This window comes from Malus sylvestris, chromosome 14, assembly GCF_916048215.2.
Source record: "Malus sylvestris chromosome 14, drMalSylv7.2, whole genome shotgun sequence".
Lineage (NCBI taxonomy): Eukaryota > Viridiplantae > Streptophyta > Magnoliopsida > Rosales > Rosaceae > Malus > Malus sylvestris.
In genome coordinates, this window is record NC_062273.1 from 8,480,127 (window position 1) to 8,502,833 (window position 22,707).

The 22,707-nt window shown below is 35.4% G+C and overlaps 2 protein-coding genes across 3 annotated transcripts; both read left to right on the forward strand.

Annotated features, from left to right (window-relative positions):
- Window positions 1-8,930: 8,930 nt before the first annotated feature.
- Window positions 8,931-12,751, forward strand: LOC126600683 (short integuments 2, mitochondrial-like). 2 transcript variants are annotated; one of them, XM_050267296.1, is made up of 7 exons: window positions 8,931-9,388; window positions 9,484-9,561; window positions 9,639-9,780; window positions 9,904-9,969; window positions 10,385-10,441; window positions 10,889-11,106; window positions 12,285-12,751. In XM_050267296.1, exons 1-7 carry the CDS (start codon window positions 9,107-9,109, stop codon window positions 12,534-12,536), a joined length of 1,095 nt encoding a protein of 364 aa, XP_050123253.1. In that variant the 5' UTR covers window positions 8,931-9,106; the 3' UTR covers window positions 12,537-12,751. The 2 variants fall into 2 exon arrangements, with proteins under 2 accessions (XP_050123253.1, XP_050123252.1); XM_050267295.1 differs by having other exon boundaries at window positions 8,933-9,388; window positions 9,899-9,969; window positions 10,345-10,441.
- A 4,085-nt stretch (window positions 12,752-16,836) lies between these two features.
- LOC126600682 (ABC transporter G family member 15-like) lies at window positions 16,837-22,313 on the forward strand. Its single transcript, XM_050267294.1, has 9 exons — window positions 16,837-17,208; window positions 18,557-18,636; window positions 18,835-19,296; window positions 19,460-19,585; window positions 19,666-19,797; window positions 20,429-20,713; window positions 20,915-21,187; window positions 21,412-21,519; window positions 21,695-22,313. Exons 1-9 carry the CDS (start codon window positions 16,959-16,961, stop codon window positions 22,052-22,054), a joined length of 2,076 nt encoding a protein of 691 aa, XP_050123251.1. The 5' UTR covers window positions 16,837-16,958; the 3' UTR covers window positions 22,055-22,313.
- The last annotated feature ends 394 nt before the right edge of the window (window positions 22,314-22,707 follow it).

Consider the following 22,707-nt stretch of genomic DNA (forward strand, 5'->3'; position numbering starts at 1 on the left):
ATAAAATTCCTACCCAAGCTACGTCTTATTCTTTCATATATGGCGTGGAAGTTGTTCTACCGCTCGAAAGTCAAATCCCCTCACTAAGGATGGATGTACAAGAAGGCTTGATTGAAGAGGAAAATGCAAAGTTACGATTTCAGGAGCTAGAAGCACTTGACGAAAGGAGGCTCGAATAGAATACTACCAAGCACGGTTATCTAGGGCATTCAACAAGAAGGTCTGCCCAAGGTCTTTCCAAACTGGAGATCTTGTCTTGGCATTATGAAGGCCGATCATCATAACTCATAAAACAAAGAGCAAGTTCACATCAAAGTGGGATGGACCTTACATAATACAAAAGGTCTACACCAACGGCGCCTACCTAATCATGGCGAATATGGCTTAAAGATCGATCTCATCAATGGTAGATTCCTAAAGCACTACTACCCCTAAAGCAAACAAACAAAGCTCCTCGCCTGCATGAGCCTAAACTGCACACGGCATAAAGCTCATTGCTTATAGGCGAGCCTAAATTGCACACGGCACAAAGCTCATTGCCTGCATGAGCCTAAACTGCACACGGCGTAATGCTCCTCGCCTGCATGAGCCTAAACTACACACGACACAATGCTCATTGTTCGCACGAGCTTAAAAGGCGACACTCGACACTCCTTGTTTGCACGAGTTTAAAATGCGACACTCAACACTTCTTGTTCGCACGAGTTTAAAAAACGACACTCTATGCTTCTCGCCTGCATGAGCCTAAACTACACACAACACGAAGCTCTTTGTTCGCACGAGCTTAAAAGACGACACGCAATGCTCTTTGTTTGCACGAGCTTAAAAGGCTACGCTCAATGCTTCTTGTTCGCACGAGCTTAAAAGGCAACACTCAACGTTCCTGGCCTGCAAGAGCATAAACTATGTACGACAAAACAAAAACAAAAACAAAATCATTATCAAAAGCGCCACAAAAAAAATCCATCACTCATTTGAACTACGGCATGACTTGGTCCCTCCTCAACAGAGGGTACTTAAGCAACTTGAAACTTCAAAACGTCAAGTATAGTCACATCACCAACAAAAAAAATGCAAACACTTTGAAGAATAAGGAACCACGAAACTCAGCTTCAACACTTGACCTAGCCACCACTTTTTGTTTCTTGCTTCTCCAAGTAACTAGATTACCACCCATAAAATTAAAGTATCTAGACGTAGATTGCCAGGTAGTGATAGAACATGGCCAATTTGCATCTGTGTACCCTTCGACATTCAAATGACCATTCTTGGAGAAAACCAAGCTTTTGCCAAGAGCCATCTTCAAGTACATCAAAATATGGATTACTGCATCCATATGAGCTTCATTAGGCAAGTGCATAAACTGACTTACCATATTAACCGTATAAGCAATGTCAGAGCAAGTGTGAAACAAATAAATTAATCTCCCCACAAGCCTCTGATATTGTTCCTTATGCGTAGGAACTTGATCTGGAAATAAGCCAAACGATGATTCTACTCAATCGGAGTATTAGCAGGTTTGCAATCTAACACAATGATTCTGTTCAATCAAAGTATTAGCAAGTTTGCAATCTAACATACCTGTTTCAGCTAATAAATCAAGAACATACTTTCATTGAGACAGAAAAATACCATGCTTGGATCGTGCAACCTCGATTCCAAGAAAATACTTCAATTCACTCAATTTTTTCATCTCAAACTTAGTAGCTAGGTACTTTTGAAGGCGTTGTATCTCTTTCTGATCATCACTAATCACTATCATGTCATCAACATAAATAATCAATGCAGTTAGCTTACCATTTTGTCGTTTTAGAAACAAAGTACGATCTGAATGACTCTGAAAATACTCAAACTTTTTCATTGAACTTGTAAACCTCCCAAACCACACTCTAGAAGATTGTTTCAAACCATACAAAGCCTTTCGCAATCTACACACAACACTTTTTTCAAGAGCTATTCCGATACCAAGTGGGAGATCCATATAAACTTCCTCCTCGAGATCACCATGAAGTAAAGATTCTTAACATCAAACTACAATAGAGGCCAATCCTGGTTTACTGCTAAGGACAAAAGAACACGCACAGTATTAAGTTTGGCAACAAGAGCAAAAGTCTCATGATAGTCAACCCTATAGGTTTAAGTATAACCTTTAGCAACTAGTAAGTTTGAGATGAATAACAACACTATGATTATATTGAGTCATTTAGCTAAGCCACGAACAATAAGGGCACAAAAGATACGTAGCGGAATTAAGACAATTTACTAGAACACTGTAGCTGATCATTATTCACGACACTGTAGCACGGCACAATTCGTGACACTGTAGCACGTCACTATTCACTTCTTTTCTTTTCTTTTTTTTTTTAACGAAGGAAATCACAACAAAAGTGGGCACAAAATTAAAGCACGCACGTCACCAAGAGCGAACTACTTTGATGCCAAGTTAAATTAAACATGGTAATACAAAAATATATGACAATATTTGAGAATTTCTTCTATATGCATTAATCTCCAAAGTGGAGTATATACAGGAGTTACAATTGGTATTACATATGCATTTTGTCAATGTGGGACAACAGACTACTATTTACACTTTAACTAATATATGACTCGCAACACATATGGCATCCTACTTGTCACGCCATCAGAGTAACTTGCTTCAATCCAAACTAGGTAGCTCATCAGAGCAGCCTACTCCAATCCAGACTATATAGCGGGTCAAAATAACCTGGTTCTCCAGACTATCCTCTCATCCTAACTCTGATTGTCTGAGCGCCATGTGTTGTGACTGATATGATTTTTACCACCTGCAAAAGTAGGGATAAAACACTTTAAATACTTCCAAGAGTACAAGGTAATCATAGTATATTAGCTCTAGCAAGGTCGTTCTCTACATGGATTGAATGAATAATTTATGTCAAATCAAATCTTAATTAATTACTTAAAACAAAGTTTTGGAAAAAGGTGATTTTGTGATTTCAAATAATAAAAACGAATTTATTGAAAATAATTAAATAAAGTCACAAAATAAAATAAACTAAAAGAAAATGGTTTTTAAAAATTAAATTGTAAAAGCCTAGGGTTCTGCGGTCACCTTAACAATCATATGTAATTCTTCCAATTACTTATGAATTACACATGCATATTTGAAGGTTAGGTTTTCCTAATATATGCCTACTTGGACCCCCAACATAGAGCGTATATCAAACATGCAATTCGTCTATGGTATTTAGATCAAATCTAAACATGCATGACTCATTAATTTTTTGAAACCTTTTGAAAAACCATACAACCCTTAAGATATGGTATTCATCCTAAGTGAACTTACACATATTAACCACAAGAAGCTTTCGTCAATTTCAGGGACCGACCTCAGATCAAAATTGCATCAAATTATTCTTTTTAAACATCCTAATGGTAGCTAAGCATTAAGACAATTAGATAGTTTCAATCGGTGATTAATATTCAAACCTGCATGCATAATATCATAAGCAAATTGAAAAGACACTACATATTCTTGTTAAGGCTCGGGGCTTTGCCCTAGCAAAAGAGAATTAGTTACGAACAATCATAATAAACAAAAATATTATTAAAAACATGGATAGAAAACACCTTGAAAATAAACTTGAATCGTCAAAAACTCCAAAGTAATGTATTCTTCCCAATCCCCATTTTCCTTTTTCCAACTCCAAGCCTTCTAGGTCTAGTTCTTACATCTAATCTTTGCCGTACGTTAAGTGAGAGATGATGAAAGTTGTTATGAAAATTGAGAGAACCTTTGTTGCGTGGAAATTTACAATAGACAAAAACTTTTCAAGAATTATTGTTTCTAATTTTCCATATCTCAAAAACCCTACACAAAGATTATTAGACCTGACATTCATGTCGTGTTTTCCGTGTTCGTGTCGTTTTCGTGTCATACCCGATATCTTAACGGGTCATGTCGTGTAACACCCGTTAAAATAAACAGGTAAAATGATCCGACTCAAAATCGACCCGATAATATTAACAAGTAATATGACTCAATTCGTTACCTGTTAAGAAAAATATATTTTAAACCAATAAATAATCAAATGAAAAACATAATACCAAATAAGTATATACATACCATATTATCACATTTAAAACATAAAAACGCATTTGTCTTTCAAGTATTACATATTTACATACCCAAAATAAGAGCATAATAAAAAAATTAAAAAAAAACATTAGAACATTACAAAATATCAAATGTTCAAAAGATTTACAAAATTAAGGGAGTTAATGTTTCAAGGTTTGGAACCTTGCACATTTTCTTACAATCAAACTCTTTCAATTTTCATCAATCACCATGGGAAATGATATTGGAACTTTGACTTGATATATTGTCTTCAAGAGTTATATTGATGATATTTTCAGTGAGGCTTTCTACATTAGCACTCTCTTCTCATTTATCCTATGGCTACTGTTTAAGTAAAGCCTTTAATAATTTTTTTAATTAATGTAAAAGTGTGAAAAATATATATAAACGCTTGTAATGACAAGTTTTTCAACTTTCGTGAAGGGCTTAACTTTGAAATGTGCCACTATAATCATATAAATCATAGATCAAAATTTAACTGTCGATTGTTGTTTACATTTATGCTCATTTTTCTCACCAAATTTTGTTTTTTCAGATTTTCTTTTTTGAAAACATGATCTATTAGAGGATACAAGAATATGAACGGTTTGGATCGTTGATATTATGTTCAGAGTTTTACCGTTAGTGAAAATATTGTTTGGTGTTTATAACTAAAGTTTCTACAAATTGTATAACATCAACTCATATTTCAATTTACCATAAAAATTGAGACGTGACATCAAAAATCTGAACCGTTCATCTTCCTACATCCCCCAGAAGATCATGTTTTCAAAAAAGAAAATTTTAAAAATGAAATTCAATATAAAGAATAAAGCTTAAACGACGATCGACGGTCAAATACAAATTTAAGGTTTATGGATTATAGTGTCGGATTTCGGAGTTGACCCCTTCACGAAAGTTGTAAAGCTTATCACTACGAGTAATTGTATATATTTTTTTACATTTCTTACACTTCTACAATAATTATTATTAATTTTATTACTTTTACACTCAAATAAAAACACTATTCATGACGGTTTGGAGGGTTTTAAAAATCTAAATAATAATGTAAGTGTAACCATTGTCTACTCGTGGAGGAATGATGAATCACGAGTGTTTATATATTCTTTCACATTTTTCATACTTGTAGGGATGTCTTATTGCCTATACTAATACTATACTAGTTGATTTTAATTTTGGACAACAACATTTTAAGTAAAATTTATCTTATTAATGATAATAAGAAACTCTCATAATAAAAATAAATAAATGAATAAAACTTAATTTTTTTTAACTTATATAGAATAATAATACAAAAATATATATTTAATATAGAATATACCAATATATACAATATGGCTATTGTATTTTATAATAAATTTTTTAGTAATTAAACTTTAAAATTATAATTTATTTTTCTTAATGGGTAAAACGGGTTACCCACGTGTTACCCGTGTGTATACCCGTTAAGAACCTATTATAATGACCCGATTAGTTATCATGTTGACCCGAAACCCATTATTTTCGTGTCATGTAAGAAACTGCCGGGTCTAAAGATTATCATCATTGGATGCGTATTCTACTACAACTGATTATCATCTTGTTAGCAAGTAGGACAACCCTTGCCTTGATTTGTATTTCAAGGTAGAACTAGGGGATCAGGCATCCCATACATATCTAAAGCAAATTTCCCTCCGTAGCCTAGTCCCACTATCCCTCCCTTAAGCTCATCTACAACCTAGCAGACTGCATAGATGGAAAGCACACAGTCACCCCAAAACCCTAGCCTCCAACGTTGATGCTATCATCGGCGACCATCGTTTTGCGGTTGGTTGTTTGAGAGGTTTTGTTGAGATTCTGCAACTTATTTTTTAAGTAATGCTAAATACTGTTTTTTTTTTGAGACTGGAGAGAGAGAGAGTGATAGTCAGCAACTTATTTTTTTCCTTTAAACTTATATTTTCACGTGGACAACAAGGGCTCTTTCTTTCACGAATATATATATATATATATATATATATATATATATATATATATATATATATATAGATATTATCTAAACTAGACTTTTTTTTTAGGAAAAAAAGATGGCTTTTTAGTCAAAATAGTCATTGAGATTTACATAACTCCTCACTTTGGTCCATGAGATTTGAAATCAATAGAATTGGTCCATCAGTTTGTCCATAATTAATTATTTTGGTCATTCCATTAAAAATTTTCATAAAATAAGGATAAAATGACAAAAATGCCCTCAATTTTTGTCAAATCATTTTGGCCTATTGTTTATTAAATTGAGGGTCATTTTGTCATTTTGATCATTAATTAACATAATTTTTCACCAAATGATAGACCTGACATTTGTGTCGTGTTTTCTGTGTTTGTATCATTTTCATGATATACCTAATATCTTAACAAGTCGTATCGTGTAACATCCGTTAATGTAAACGGGTAATATGACCCGACCTGAAATCAATCCGTTAATATTATCAGGTAATATGATTAGACCCGTTACCCATTAAAGAAATATATTTTAAATCAGTAAATAATGAAAATGAAAAACATAATTTGACCTAAAAAATGGAAATCATAATACTAAATTAGTATATGCATATTGAATTGTCACATAAATATTACTTCAAAACATAAAAAATAATAAAATAATAAAAAAACATTTGTCTTTCAAGTATTATATACCCCAAAATAAAAGTTACTACAAAATACTAAATGTTCAAGGATATGCAAAATAAAGAGAGTTGCATTTCATGAGGTTTCTATAGTTTTAAAAATTCAAACGATGATGTACCCATTCTCAAAGCGTAAAGGATGCGATCATGAACGTTGGCATATTTCTTTACATATTTTGCACTTTAATTTTTTTTTAATATGTTTGGTATTTTTAAATTACTTGATATTTTTATTTTTAATGTGTTTTATAATTCTTTAATCTCACTCTCTTTGCCTATAGTATACTTTAAAAATATATAAACAAATAAAACTTAATTTTTTAAAATTTATATAGAATAATAATACAATAATACATATTTAATAGACAACATACACATATACACTATGGCTATTGTATTTTATAGTAAGTTTTTTTACTAGTTTGAAAAATTAAAATCATCAAAATACATTTTTTCTTAACATGTTGAAACGGGTTATACACATGTCACCTGTGTAAACCTATTAAGGATCCGTTATTAACAGGTTCTTATGATGTGACCATGATAACGACCTAATGAGTTATCGTGTTGACCCGAAACTCTTATTTTCGTGTCGTTTACGTGTTGTATGTAACAGGTCATGCAAGAAATTGTCAGGTCTACTGAAGGACCAAAATGATTGATGGTGGATAATCTCAGGGGACCACTTCTATTGATTTCAAATCTCAGAGACCAAAGAACGGATAACTACCCAATTTTTTAGTGTGTTTCAAATTAGTCTCACCTTTTAAAACATTTCAAATAACTACCTAACGTTTAAAAATTAGACATTTGTTGTCTTAAACTAATGAGTAAGGAAAAATGAGATATTTGTTGGGTCACCAATGTTAACTGATGACTTAACCAACATTAAGTGACGATTTTCTAACAATAAATGGTCAGGTGGACAAATACTAAGGTTGGTATTTACTAATTGTCATTTTTGGAGCTCTAATTCTTCAAATTGACTCTTTTCAACCAAGTTAAGTCATAAATTTGCTCAGCTAAATTGCATCAATTTGAAAATCAAAGCTTTATAGATGACTTGAGAATGAAACCCCCTTTAATAATGGGAAATTGCCAAAAATGACCCATTTTCTTAATCTAAAGACTGAAATAGGACAAATCGAATATGCACAGAGTATGCACACGCCATGTACAACAATAGGACAGAAATAGGAATTTTTTTCTATACCATGAAATGACCTAATTGGCCTTCCATATAAATGGATTACGTAGAAATTCCAACTCTCATTTCTCATTTTATAGAGAAAGAAAAGGACAGAGAGAGAAACATCCAGTCCTCCTACACCCATAAATATCTTTCCAAGCTTCAATATTATTGAATATTGACTGAGCTGGGCACGCAACTCCTTTGTGTTGACGTTGGAAGCCAAGCACACGGGCGTCCTCCATGAAGGTCTCCAAGGAACAACTATGATTGTCCCACCAACATTCTCCACAATCTCATCTCTCTCTATATCCTATTATTTTTCTTAGCCCTTGTCTTATTGATGCAATGGGTTATTTTTTAGAATTTGAGTGTCACGGCAAAGATCGGAGCTTTCAATTTTTTAATTTGAGATTTTTTTTTTACTGTGAGAAATTAGGGTTCTTGATGCAATATTTGGAACGTGTATCGGTTTTGTTGTAGATGTGTATCATGCAATTAACGGTGTTGGGAGATATGTAAGGGCCTTGATTCTGGAAATCTCTTAAAAATCTGTAGTTTACAAATATTTGACTTGAACCTAGATTCTGGAAATCCCATTAAAATTCATCTATTTCCAGCGACATGCACAAGACATGCACATGATATGCTTACAAATCTGAGTCAACCCAAAAACCCAGAGCTCACAACTCTCTCTTCGAAATCAGAAAAATGACACATCACCTATGAGTTTGTACATTTTATATGTAGGTATTTTCGTCATTTCACTTTTGTGCATGAAGTGCATGGCCGATTTATCCTATTTCACTCCTAAAATTAAAAAAAAATATGGTCATTTTTGGCAATTACCCTTTAATAATTGTCCACATCATCACACGAACCTAACAAATATCAATTTTTCAAAATATTAAATAATTATTTAAAATATTTTAAAAGATTAGGACCAATTTAAAATCCCCCAGCTTTAAACGGGCGATTTAAACCCTATGAACCATTGGCTTGAATAAACCTAGCTTAAACCCTATGAACCCTCCCTGAAACTCCCACTGAAACCCGCCCAGAGTCGGAGACCGTCAACATTTCAGCAAAGCTTCCTCAATTCAGGGCTTGTAGAAACCAGAGAGAGATTTAGAAATGGGGTTAGGGTCAAAAGGGTTGGTGAAGAAGGGGATGATGGGGTTGGGAGAGATGGGTTTCAACACCGGAGGCGGAGCCATCAATTGGTTCCCAGGCCACATGGCTGCCGCCACACGGGCCATCCGCGATCGCCTCAAGCTCGCCGACTTCGTTATCGAGGTCCGCGACGCTCGGATTCCACTGTCCTCTGCCAACCAAGACCTCCAGCCCCAACTCCGCGCCAAACGCTCCCTCATTGTCCTCAACAAGAAGGACCTCGCCAATACCAATATCATGCAAGTAATGTTAACATCAACTCGTTTTTTTTTTTTTTTGGTGTTGTTATAATCAAATTGTTGATGAATTTCGTGTTTGTATTGGTTTGATTGTTGTAGAAATGGACTCGGTTTTTCGAATCGTCCAAGCAAGATTGCCTTCCTATAAATGCACATAGCAGGAGTTCCGTTTCCAAGGTATTTTGATTTTTGGTTTGTGATTTTGATTTCTTTTTTGGGTTCTAAATCCTTAAATGTGCACTGGGTTATCGAAGCTTCTCGACCTGGTGGAGTATAAGCTGAAGGAAGCGATTTCGAGGGAACCTACTCTGCTTGTTATGGTGGTTGGTGTTCCTAATGTTGGGAAATCAGCTCTAATCAATAATATTCATCGGATTGCTTCATCTCGCTTTCCCGGTAAGAGGTAGTTGTTGTGAATGCTATATTGGTGGTGGAAATGTGTTTAAGTTATTAATATCCCTGGAGTTCAGGCAATCCACATTGAAGAATGACAGTGGTCGGGTTTCTTTCATAGTTCAGGGGAAGATGAAGCGCGCTACAGTGGGTCCATTGCCTGGCGTTACTCAGGACATTGCTGGATTCAAGGTGAAGTAGTTTTTTCTCTTGATTTAGTTTTTCATATTCATTACACACCAAATTGAAAATGCAGACTAGCCGATGAATAATTTCTCTTTCAGTGTTTCGGAAACAAAAAAACTCTCTTGATCAAAAGAAAAACAGTCTAACAATGAATAATACCCACTTCTTTCTTATATTGAGTCTCTCAGCCGACTGTACACTTTCCGATATTTCTCATTTTAAACAAAATAATCAAGTGTCTCTGTTCTTAATTTTTTGTTTCTTTTGTCTTCTAATGCTTTTCTTGTAATTCTTTCTTCCCCTTTTTCCTCTATCTTGTTGATTTGAAATGGAAAATTCTCGTCCTTACTCCCTAGCTTTTTTTTAATTTCTTATGTACAGATTGCTCATCAGCCTAGCATATATGTTCTTGACACTCCAGGTGTTTTGGTTCCAAGTATCCCTGACATAGAGACGGGGTTAAAGCTAGCTCTAGCAGGTTTGTCCTTTCTCAAGTTTGTTGGCAATCACCTTCACATTCTCTCTTTTGAAACTTTCATCTTGTATCTTCGGTTCAGGGTCCATATATACGCTTAGGTGTATCCGGCTCATTGGATATGTAAATTGAATTTGTAATTTGTTAGCTTAGTTGTTTTTTTACTGTTGGCAAATGGAGAGAGGATCAAATCTTTGGACAATCTAAGCATAGGGTCAAACGCCTATTTATGCCGTTGAACATCCATGTTGAATGAAATTCTGATTAGCTAAATATAAGATTTTGAAGGGGGTTCAACTTCCATGTGTTGAAATAAGAATGAAGGTATCATGCTAATCTTGAATTGGGTTGAATAACTTCACTCAGAATTTTCTTAGGAACCCGGGGCATGATGTAGTTTGTTTGCGTCTGTCCATCTCAGTGAACCTTATTAGTCAAGTGAACATGCAGGATCTATTAAGGACTCAGTGGTAGGGGAGGATCGAATTGCTCAATACTTACTCGCAGTTCTAAATTCAAGAGGGACGCCTTTTCACTGGAAATACTCAAATACTAGGAGAATGGAAGGGATTCAATATGAAGCCGAGGGAAAAATTGGTTACAGCCTTAAGAACCTTCGACCTAATAGAAGGAAGGTGCCAAATAAGTCCGATGTGCTGTACATTGAGGTAACTGAGATTACTGTGGTCTTGTCTTTCCTTATATACAATGCGTGATGGTGATAATGTCAAACTTAATATGCTTAGTCACTTTATTTGAACACTAACAGAAGAACATACTTTCTGAAACATACACGGATATATTGTTTTTGAATAAGCCTGGGACCAGTTTACTGACTAGGAGAAACCACATTGTAGATTAAGCACTAAAGCAAAGGTGTCTCACATCAAATCATGAACGTTTTGCTGTCATTTGTTTAAAAGTAGGCATTATAGGTGCAAGACAATACTCTGTTTGGTAGTTTTACCTGGATTAAACTGCTGAGGTAAAGGATTCTCACATTCATGTATGATACAATCTTCACTTGTTGGAGTCGCCACTAATACTAGCTCAATAGAGACTTGTTTTCTTTTGGTTTTTGGTTATGTCATTTGTAAAGGTACGGTCAATTCAAGATGCGGTTATTACAAGTTGAAGTTACTTGATGTTTGGTGCCACACCATTTGTGATTTGCAACTTAGGTTTGGATTTCGTAGTAGAAAGTAGATTGTTTGTTTCCCTGTGTTCTCTGCATTGTAATGCTTCTAATAGATTGGGTAATCATGAATATGGAAAAGAGAAGGGATAGTACACGATGTACTATGGACCTATGGTTTGATATGATGTCATGGAAAGTAAGGGGCAAGAAAGGTGTCCTTAACATGTTACGAGAAGCTTGGAGGTGAAGCCACTATTCTCCATAGGCTTGTCTAGACTCTGTTCCTTAACTTGTTACTTAGATGAGTAACTCATTTATGACCTTTCAAACGGGAAGTGACAACTAAATTTTTCATATTAAAGTCATCTGATTGACATTTCAAGTAAGGAAACAAATTGGGGAATTCCTATTGCAAGTAACTTTATTATAATTAGCATTTTTCCCCCGTTTAAAGCTTAAATTCGTAATTTGCAAGTATTGTCAGGAGTGTATATGAATTTTGAGCTTATCTTTTATTTTCTTTGGTCACTAACCCACTGATACTCTTACACTAGCAGTTAAGTTTTTCTCCCCAGATGTGTGGCTCATCAGTTTGCAGCTGACACTTTTTAAGTGTAGCTTAGATAAGAATCTCCGGCGTGATCAGCTAATATATTGTTATGATTTTATGTCTTCTAAAATTCTAGTATTGTTCATGTTGCTTTTCAGGATATGGTAACCGAAGTGCAACGTGCACTGTATTCAACTCTGTCAGAATTCAATGGCAACCCAGAAGATGAGAGCGACTTGGAGATACTTATTGAGCAGCAGTTTGAAGCACTGCAAACGGCCTTAAAGATACCTAATAAGGGGTCTGAAGTGCGTTTGATGGTATCAAAGAAATTTCTTACATTATTTAGGTCAGGCAAGTTGGGTACTTTCATCCTCGATGATGTCCCCGATGATAATCCGCCGTCATGAAAACATCTTATTTTACAATGACGGCCCTCATAGAGTTTTATTTCTCTCTTTTAACTCTTCATAGATACACTTGTACATGTGATCCCTTTTTAGCCAGAGACTTCTTTCTGCTGTAGTAAAACATGTATTATACTGAGTTACCTGTATCAGTGATCTCTCAATTTTATTCTGTTGTATTGACAAGACCGGTTTTGGTTGGATGGTTTTGGTGGACACTGTAAAGCGCAATTGCAATCCATGACAATCACCGTCCCACGACCATACCGGCATTGACTCTGCTGGTTAGATGGTTTTTACTGCCTCTTCTTTTCACCTAAAAAATCACTTCCCTTTTCTTTTGACAGCTCTCTTGCAACCCAAGATGAACATGGGTTCTTGAAACTCGACTTCAAATTACAGAATTTTTGGTTTTGTGTGCACATGTTGAGAACTTGACAGTATGAATCTTACATCGAGGAAGTAAATCATTGCATGAGAGAATGTTTGAATGATCTTGCTCGGTTACTCCTCTGGACATGTTTCAATTGGTTTTTCGTTGAATGCTCACGTCGCAACTTGATTAGCAGTTGTGATATACCCCAAGACATGGGCTCTAGATATGGTGTGGGACTTGAGATCAGAGAGCAGTTGGACTTAATTTATGAGAGACAGACAGGTGATAGATGATAGATGGACACCGAAACAAGTAACAGAGCAATTAAGTTAGGAAACGGCGTACAGTGCAACACGTATGGATATATATATAGAAAGGGGCCCTCTATGCTTTAGTGATGCATGATTGGTAATGCCAAATTTGATAGGGCTTATCCATTTTGTAACTTGTTTTTTTAACAAACGATACTATTTACATTAAGAGAGTGTGTTTAACCTCACAATAGGTTAGCAATAATGTGTTCAAATTTGTCTTTGATTAGAATTAAACTTGAGACATTTCACTTACAAGTACAGCAGAATACCGTACTAAATGGCTATCCATTTTGTATTTAAAGCACCCATGTGTCCTCAACCACAAGCCCCAAGTCTTCTGTCACCATTGACAGGGCTATTCATTTTGTATTAAAAGCACCCATCTCTCCTCAACCCCAAACCCTAAGTCTTTATGTCACCATAGAGGGATGATTTTATAGCATTTAGCTTTAGTTTCAAAAAAATTTAGTTTTTTGAAAAACTGAAAACTTGTTTTTAAAACTCAAGAAAGTAGTTTTTATTTTGTTTTGGTTTTCAGATTAATTTTTATTGAAAATGAAAGTAATTATTAAATAAGTTTTTTTAATTCTAAGTTTAAAAAAATGAAGATGAAAATAAAAACAAAAAACAAAATAGTTATCAAACAACTCGAAGTGGCATATTTACTTTAAGAGAATAGGAATTAGAATTAATTTGATTCTAACTTGCATGTGTTTACTAAAATATGCTCATCAAGACTATTCTATTTTATAACTTTCTTTGTGTTTATTATCATATAGAAAAATCGAAAATAGTGTGGGTTTTACCTTAAATTCCGTAATCTCATATTCCCTTTCTTTGTTTCTCTTCCCTAATTCATGACTATTATAGCCTTTGCATGTAAATGAAAGAAGTATAATAAGCTTATCAAACCTTGTAATTTCTTGAGAGCACTTCCACCAGGGGTGAGATAGGCTGGCACACAGCCAAAAAAATGGCCTAGCACCTAGGGAAGTCTCTCCAGGCCAGCAGATTGCCTAGCACCCAGCCTAAGCTAGTCTACAGGCTAGCCCAAAATTGATAGACCTTGGGACCGCCCCATCTGACGCCATGCTGACACCAATGTGGCGTCGGAGGGTAATTCAAATTTCTTTTGCGCTAGGCGCGTGCAATACAGGCGCGCATGGGCGCAATTGGCCAACAAGTTTGCAGACGGGGGCCCGCATGCGCAGCACACTCAAACCTCAGCTAGGGAGGCCATGTGGCCCGGCCTACGTCGTTGGATTTCCAACGGCTAGTTTTTCTAGACCGTTGGATGTCCAATGGTAAAAAAATTTTGAATTTCAGTTTTGATCCGTACCGTCCAATCATAGATCAACGGTCCACGTTTTCCCCCCAACAATTAAAATTAAAAAAAAAAGGCCCAACGGTTAGAATTATAACCGTTGGCCATATGGCACCTTATAGGCTGTTGGATTTGAATATTTTTCAAATTCAACGGTCCAGATTAATTAACTAAATTAAAATTTATTAAAATTTATGAAAAAATACTGAATTTTTTTATATAAATACAGAAAAATTGTAAAAAAAAAAATTCTTCTGTAAATACCTAACCCTCATCTTCCACCTTACACCACATTTCAATATTTTCTACACTTTCTACACTTTCTACATTTCAATATTTTCTACACTTTGAGAGAAAAAAATGACTTCGTGGAAGCTCATTGAAGATGTTACGTTGTGTGAATGTTTGGTTCACATAACTCATGACCCGATTATGGGTAATGAGATGGATAAGCGAGAAATGTGGAGTAAAATTACGAAAGTGTTTTGCAATATACATGGAAAAGACGCCAGAAGTAGTCAAGATCTTCAAGGTCGTTGGTAAAAACTCAACACATCATTTACTTGTTGGAAAAACGCCACCTCTCATGCTTCTGGTAATTTGCGTAGTGGGACAAGTTTAGTGGATCAGGTGACAATATTTTTATTTATTTATATGTATTCCACCCGCATCAATATTTTAATTTATTTATTTGTGTTATACTCACATTTTATAATATTGTCTTATCCCACATTTATAGACACTACAAGCATAAGCTCTCTACAATGCGAAGAACCACAACATATCATTCAATAAATGGATTTGGCTATCTGACCCACAGCTTCCATGACACGGCGGGAATGTGAGGCCCTCTGCCTTCTATGTTCATCATCCTCATCCTCCTCCATTGCAAAAGCCTCATCTCCACCTCTACCTTCCTCGAGATTGATCAATTCTTCCTGTTGTGCAAACAATCCTTTCTATTGCTCCTCAAATTGTTTATGCACTCTCCTTGAAGAAGACATTGTAAAAAAAACTCAAGATTTGAAAACGATGAAGAAGGATTTTGAGCTAAAAAGTAGGATTGAGTTTGGTGTGAGGATGGATGTAGAGATGTAGGGTTTATACGGACAAAAAAAGAAAGGATGAAGTTCTGGACAATGCCACGTGGCACTACGTGATTGGTTGAAAATCTTGGCTAAATTATTGCAAACAGGAAGTGACACGTGGCACGTCAAGATTGGTTGAAAATCTTATCGAAAATCTATATACAAGATAGTACGTTCGGATAATGACACGTGGCGTAATAAGATTGGTTGAAAATCTTATCGTAATCTTGGCTAAATTATTATAAACAAATAGTAACACGTGGCGTGTCAGGATTGATTGCAAATCTTAGCGGAAATCTATTCTCAAAATAGTACGTTCGGATAATGACACGTGACGTGACGAGATTGGTTAAAAATCTTATCCGAAATTAAAACTATTTTATTTATTTATTCTTTTATAAAAAAAAATTAATATTTTAAATGGGTTAGGTGCCATCGTATTTTGTAGGAATGGAGATCGTTTGTACCGGTGTATTTTTTTAGGGGTGGAGATGCATTTGGCCTATTACTGTTCATTGAGCTCTATCATTGTTCACTGAGTTGATAAATGCGCTGGATGCTAGCGTATTTGTGTTAGGGGTAGAATTGCTCTGAATGCTCTCTAAATTTGTTGCCTATTAATATTATGACAAACCTTAACTATTTCAGTAAATTAAAGAGATGGATAAGATAAAATTGAAAATGTGCTCTACATATTACCGTATTACCGTACGGTCCATACCCGTGTTCCACCTACATGATAAGAGAGAACGTGTTCTGAGTGTAGCTAGGGCCAAGGCCAGCCTTTAGGGTTGCCGGAGAACGTGACAACCGGTAATTTTTTTATTATTATATTTTATATATATATTAATGCTAGTTGCATGGTTGTTTCCGAATGCATGGGTTACTTTTAGTATTTTGTTAACTATATCAGTTATAGTTGTCTTTACATAAAGAAGTTTTTCAAAAGTTAATCAAATATGTCACAAGAAATATTGAATGAGTTAGTTTTTTTTATCAATTGAAAAAGAATTGGTTGAAAAAAGCTATGTAAGCTTAATTAGTATATTTACGTCTAAAAACGTGAGACGTACAATATTTAAGTAATATATGTATATTTTTTTTTTTAATATTAATTTTTAATGATATTTAATGTAGAAACAGATTTTTTTTTCATACTTTGTAACAAATTGCTTTTCACGCATCAATGTACAAAGGGTTGCCGCGGCCCGGGGCGGGGGGGGGGGGGGTGTTAAAGAACTCTAGCCCCCATTTCGAAGGCTCTTATAAATGTAAGCAGGATATTTCTAGAGTTCTCAGTGAGCATTAAGCAGCACTGTAAAAATGGCAGAGGGGTCGAGTGATTATTATGGAGATCAGCGACTGAAAGAGAATAATAATAGTGGATCAGCTGCAGGTGCAGGAAAGTACTTGGTGTGGGAAGATATAACGGTGGCGGCGGCGAACTTGAAAAATGGTGCAACGTCGAGAAAGTTGCTAAATGGGATTAGTGGCTACGCTGAACCTGACCGGATGATGGCACTCATGGGTCCTTCTGGCTCTGGAAAATCAACCTTACTTGATGCCTTGGCTGGTATATATTCATACATCTCTCTCTCTCTCTCTCTCTCTCTCTCTCTCTCTCGATGACAAAATCCGAAAATATTGTTTTGTCGTAAAAAATGATGTTATTTGGCCAGGCATGCACATATGTTATCTTTCCTTTCAAAACAGCCCCGTCTTTTTGCATACCAAAATGCTTGTGTGCTGTCTCCGGACCAAAGTCTGAGTTTTCTGCCTTGTACCTTGAGTTAAACTAAAATATCATTTGAATTTTCCTGACCTGTGATACACACAAGTTGACTTAAGGCAATATGCTCATTTTTACAATCAAGTTTAAATTTTCTTCTTTGTAACTCAAATTAGATTGAAATATCACATGAATAAGGTCATTACAAGCGCCTCTAGTTAGCAAGATTTTTCATTGTTTTCAGAACACAAAGCGGCACACCATTTGTCACAAGGCTCTGTTGGTTGATTTGGTAAGCACCAAATATAATACATATAACACAAAGCAGAAACCAAATCAATTTTATAATTTTAGAGAGGTTATTATTAATTGAGGTGTCGTTAAAAATATATTATTATTTATTGACGCACACTTAATGAATATTGTATTTCCTAAATAGGATTCTTTGGGTAATAAGGATCTTATTTCTTGCACATATGTACTTGCAAACTCACAGCCGTGACATCAACTCTAAAAACTAAAGCATTGTTCCAAATAAGTTTAGATAAATATTTTAGTTCATCTTAAACTTTCATTTGTGATATTGCATATTTTTGTACTGATTGATAATTATTACTATGTGGAGGCGTGTTTCCTTACGATTGGACCAAAAAAAATTATAATTGTTACAATATGAAGTTTATTCTTATACATAACACGTCCCAAGTGGAGATCAAAATTTTTTATGACTTTAAAAAGGTTTTATTGTATCAAACTTCATGGATCATCATTGGTGATCTGGTCTCGCCTAATTTGTCAGTACACTTAGCTGATTCAACTTTTTTAATTGGGGGTCGAACTCAACTTTTAAGCCGGGTCAGCTCTTAATTCATACCATGTTTTTATACCACATTTGTATACCATTTTAGCTATACTATTTTCGTATACCACAATCATCATTTAATTAACTAGTTTTTTTTAATTATTTAAATAATGTGACTGTTCACATTAGTTTATTAATTTAAAAATCTGATTAATTCAAATGATGTGGCTGTTCACATCAAATGCCACCTAAAATGGTATGAAAATGTGGTACAAAAACATGATATGAATAGCATTACTCATTAATTATATGCCCAAAAGTTTGAACGGATTGCAATATTCTCTAAAAAATTTCTCATATGCCTGTGATGTTTCCCTTGGATATTATCAGGGAGGCTTCCGGCAAATGTCAAAGTGTCTGGGGATGTAGTACTGAATGGGAACAAAAGAAGCAGAAACTGCACAGATATTGTAAGTGTAACATTATATTGACTTAATAAATTGTTTTAGTCGTCTACGAGAGGTCAACTTAGGACATCCTCCAACAAAATAGAGATTGACTTTCACTAGATCAAATGAACACGCGACCTGCACATTTTCGTTTTTATAATTATATGAATTAAACAACCAATAATGTGTGTTAACTTTATCGTGCATGCAATATTTCAGTCATATGTAACTCAAGAAGATTTTTTCCTGGGATCACTTACAGTCAGAGAAACCCTAACATATTCAGCTCATATAAGGCTCCCGTGTAAAATGACTAAAGAGGAGAAGAATAAGGTGGTAGAAAACACTATCACAAAAATGGGGCTTCAAGATTGCGCTGGAAGCAACATCGGAAATTGGCATTTGAGAGGCTTAAGTAATGGAGAAAAGAGGAGACTCAGCATATGTATTGAAATACTTACACAACCTCATGTATTGTTGCTTGATGAACCCACCAGTGGCCTTGACAGCAGTTCTTCTTTCTTTGTAATATGGGCTTTGAGAAACATTGCTTGTGACGGAAGAATAGTCATTTGCTCTATTCACCAACCTAGTATCGATGTCTTCAATCTCTTCAATGATCTGCTCCTCTTAGCAGGAGGTGAAACTGTTTATTTTGGAGAAGCAAAGATGGCCATAAAGGTAAAAAATATTGGTTATTTTGGAGAACCAAAATATGGTCTTATTCTGAACCCTATCGTTTCCTTCGTAAGATATTGATCGACATTTGCATGATTTGGTGAACAAATTTCTTGGCTCTAGAATTCTTGCTTGCTAATGTTCTTACAATATTCTTATATTTCAGTTCTTTACTGATGCCGGATTTCCTTGTCCAACACAAAAAAATCCTCCAGACCACTTCCTTCGATGTATTAGTTCAGACTTTGACAAAGTTCTAGCAGCTCTTATGCTATCTCAAAGAATCAATTGTGTATGTGCACCCTTTTTGTCTTTTTCTTTAAAGAGGTTTAATTTTTGTAAGTTAAGATGTTTTTGTTATTTTCTTGGCAGGCATCTACAGACTCCTTAATTTCCCAAAAGAACTTGACAACAGATGAGATCAAAGGAAAGCTAATCAATGCGTACAAGTCGTCTGCATTTTCAACAGACGCAAGGAAAAGGATCCGAGAAATCTTGCTCACTGTATGCATGCACTTAACTCTAACTAATTACAAGAATAGCCAGCCCTGCTAAGAAAATATATAGAAGTTAATTACTGGACTGCTGTAGGAACGTGCAGTTTTTTGTTGTTGTGTGAATCGATGAACTGATTTTAGGAGTGCCTTCATGTTTTAATCTGAGTAAAACTCAAGCTTATATTGCCGACTTATTTGTTTAGGCGTAATTAGGCTTATTAGGTCTCATAAGGCTTAGTGAGTGACAATTGTCTTAATCTCATCGAAGTAAAGGATCGATGGCTAAGATTAGAACTTGAATTGTATCACCCTCTCTAACGATTATATTTTGTCATGTACCGAGCTCACAAGTCAGCACTTTGGTTCAATGAAATTAGATTGCAGAGTCACATTCTCTGTGATCTTTAAATTCTCTCTTCTTCGAAGTTCTTTGAACATTTCTGAGTAATTTCATCATTCGTTTCTTCATCATTCTTCTATAAACATCATCAGAATCTGAATTTAACATTTCTTATACATGGTATTACTATCACGCGCAATAATTTCTCTTCTTAGTCATAAGTGAAAAAACATACATTGTACCTATTCACTCATACTTACTAATTCCTGACCATGTCCAACCACTCTTAACATTGCAGGAAAGACCTGCAGAACCATCAAACAAGGGAAGTAGTGCCATATGGTGGAAGCAGCTATGCACATTGATCAGTCGATCTTCAATAAACATGTCTAGAGATATTGGGTACTACTGGTTAAGGAGTGTGTTCTACATACTAATTGCAGTGAGTGCTGGCTCTTTCTTCTTCCACATTGGAACAAACAATCAAGCAATTGTGGCAAGAGGAAAGTGTGATGGTTTCATATATGGTCTCATGATTTGCCTGTCTATTGGAGGCATACCCTTTGTTATCGAAGAATTAAAGGTAGTGACTGATGAATTCTTATCGAAACTAGTAAAAGTTGTGACATGTTTTCTTGCCAGACGAATTTGTCATATGTTAATTAGACTGTGAATTTGGAATGTTAATAATGTGAGTTCTACTGTCCGACGACATAAATCTAGTAAGAGAGCATTACTCAGTAAAAGTTTATCCTGTCCTTTTAAAATTCTTATGCATGCGCAGGTATTTAGACAGGAAAGACTAGGTGGGCATTACGGGGAAGCTCTGTTTGTGCTTTCCAACTTCCTCTCCTCACTCCCTTTCGTGGTTGCCATGGCTTTCTCTTCTGGAACAATACTATACAACATGGTCAAATTTCACTCAGGATTCTCCCATTACTTATATTTTTGCATCAATCTTTTCTGCTGCATTGCTGTCACGGAAGGAACCGCATTGATTGTGGCTGCAGTGGTTCCAAACCTCTTGATGGGCATTGGAGCTGCAGCTGGCATAACTGTAAGCCATACCTCAATTCTCCCAGTCATAAAATCATAACAAGTTCTAGATAATGCTAGAGAAATCACATTTTACGGACGGGCAATACTAAAGATACTAATTACTTTCTCTTGGATCGGATATTCCTATCCGAGTTGCACTCCTACTGGTACTGCACAACATGATCCCTTTAGTATTATTCAATTGTAACTTGTACAACCATCTAATATGTTTTGTGCACATAGGTATTCATGATGATGCCATCTCTTCTTTTCCGGAGGCTGGTTGACCTTCCAAAAATCTTTTGGCGATACCCAATGTCATACCTCAGCTACGCAGCATGGTCAATACAGGTACGAAGTATTAAATTTTTCAGAAATGCCACGGTTGGTCGTGCACGTGAATGATTCTTAATAGTTCATGCATGTACATCCCGCATCCCATTAACGATCTGAAACCGCTCACGCGTGCATGGGCAACTAAACTTAACAAAATCCTAAATCTTTTCCAAATGCATCTTAATTACAGGGTCAGTATAAGAATGACATGATTGGGCTGGAATTTGACCCTCTGGTGGCTGGAGATCCAAAGTTGAAAGGTGAGGATGTACTCCTTCACTTGTATGGGATAAGCCCTGATGTTTCCAAATGGTGGGACTTGGCTGCTTTGGCATGCTTGTTACTTTGTGTACGGATCATCTTTTACTTGGTGCTCAAGTACAAAGAAAGAGCCTCATTGTCTATACAGAGACTTTATGCCAAAGCAACATTCCAACACCATCCCAAAAGAGATTCATTGAAGAAGGAGCAATTTGTCTCCAATTCCAAGAGACACCGAACCCTAAATTCGTTATCTTCTCAAGAGGGTCTTGGATCACCACTTCCATAGTTTGATTGTGTCGTTTTATTTTGGATAGTGGCTTTCAAGTTTCAACCCAGTTTCTCTTTTTTTACTCATTCTCTTGTTTCAATCTCTTGATTCTCCTTTACTTTACTCAACTCAAGATTCAAACGACAGAAAAATGTAAGGAGTATGAGGAGAAAAAAAAGAGTGCAAGAATCACTTCTCTTTCTTTTGTTTGCTTTTGTTTACTATGTGAACATCAAAATGACGATATCATGAAATAAGACGACAAATATTTGCCAAAGGAGCATTTTTGCATTGAAAATTTGAAAGAACCCTACTAAGCTTACAAAATGATGGAAATACAAGATCGGAAAATCAAATTCCGTAACGATGCATTGGCAACTCTGCATGTATGGAAATCTGCAAAGTCGTTGATTAATACATGATACAATAGTGTGTAAAATGAAGCCATCAGTGAACTAGCCTGTTTGGGAAGAACAAAATTGGACCACAAAATGAGGATATCAGGCAAACAAGAATCTTGAATCTTCTCATTTATTTGCTTGAATAAATCGTCTATACTCGCTCTTCATCATTTTAACCCTTCTACAAACAAGCATAGCAAAATTAGTGCCATGAAGATCCAACAACCTTGTAGATGTAAGTTATATGTTGCGAATGTAAGAATATGAGTA

What these genes read in the sequence shown, in the direction of transcription:
- LOC126600683 (XM_050267295.1), top strand. Translation starts at nt 9,107, where the DNA reads ATGGGGTTAGGGTCAAAAGGGTTGGTGAAGAAGGGGATGATGGGGTTG. An exon ending in GCAGGAGTTCCGTTTCCAAG is followed by an intron (nt 9,562 to 9,638) that starts GTATTTTGATTT and finishes GGGTTATCGAAG; the next exon opens with CTTCTCGACCTGGTGGAGTA. An exon ending in GTTAAAGCTAGCTCTAGCAG is followed by an intron (nt 10,442 to 10,888) that starts GTTTGTCCTTTC and finishes GTGAACATGCAG; the next exon opens with GATCTATTAAGGACTCAGTG.
- LOC126600682 (XM_050267294.1), top strand. Translation starts at nt 16,959, where the DNA reads ATGGCAGAGGGGTCGAGTGATTATTATGGAGATCAGCGACTGAAAGAG. An exon ending in TTGTTATCGAAGAATTAAAG is followed by an intron (nt 20,714 to 20,914) that starts GTAGTGACTGAT and finishes ATGCATGCGCAG; the next exon opens with GTATTTAGACAGGAAAGACT. An exon ending in ACGCAGCATGGTCAATACAG is followed by an intron (nt 21,520 to 21,694) that starts GTACGAAGTATT and finishes TCTTAATTACAG; the next exon opens with GGTCAGTATAAGAATGACAT.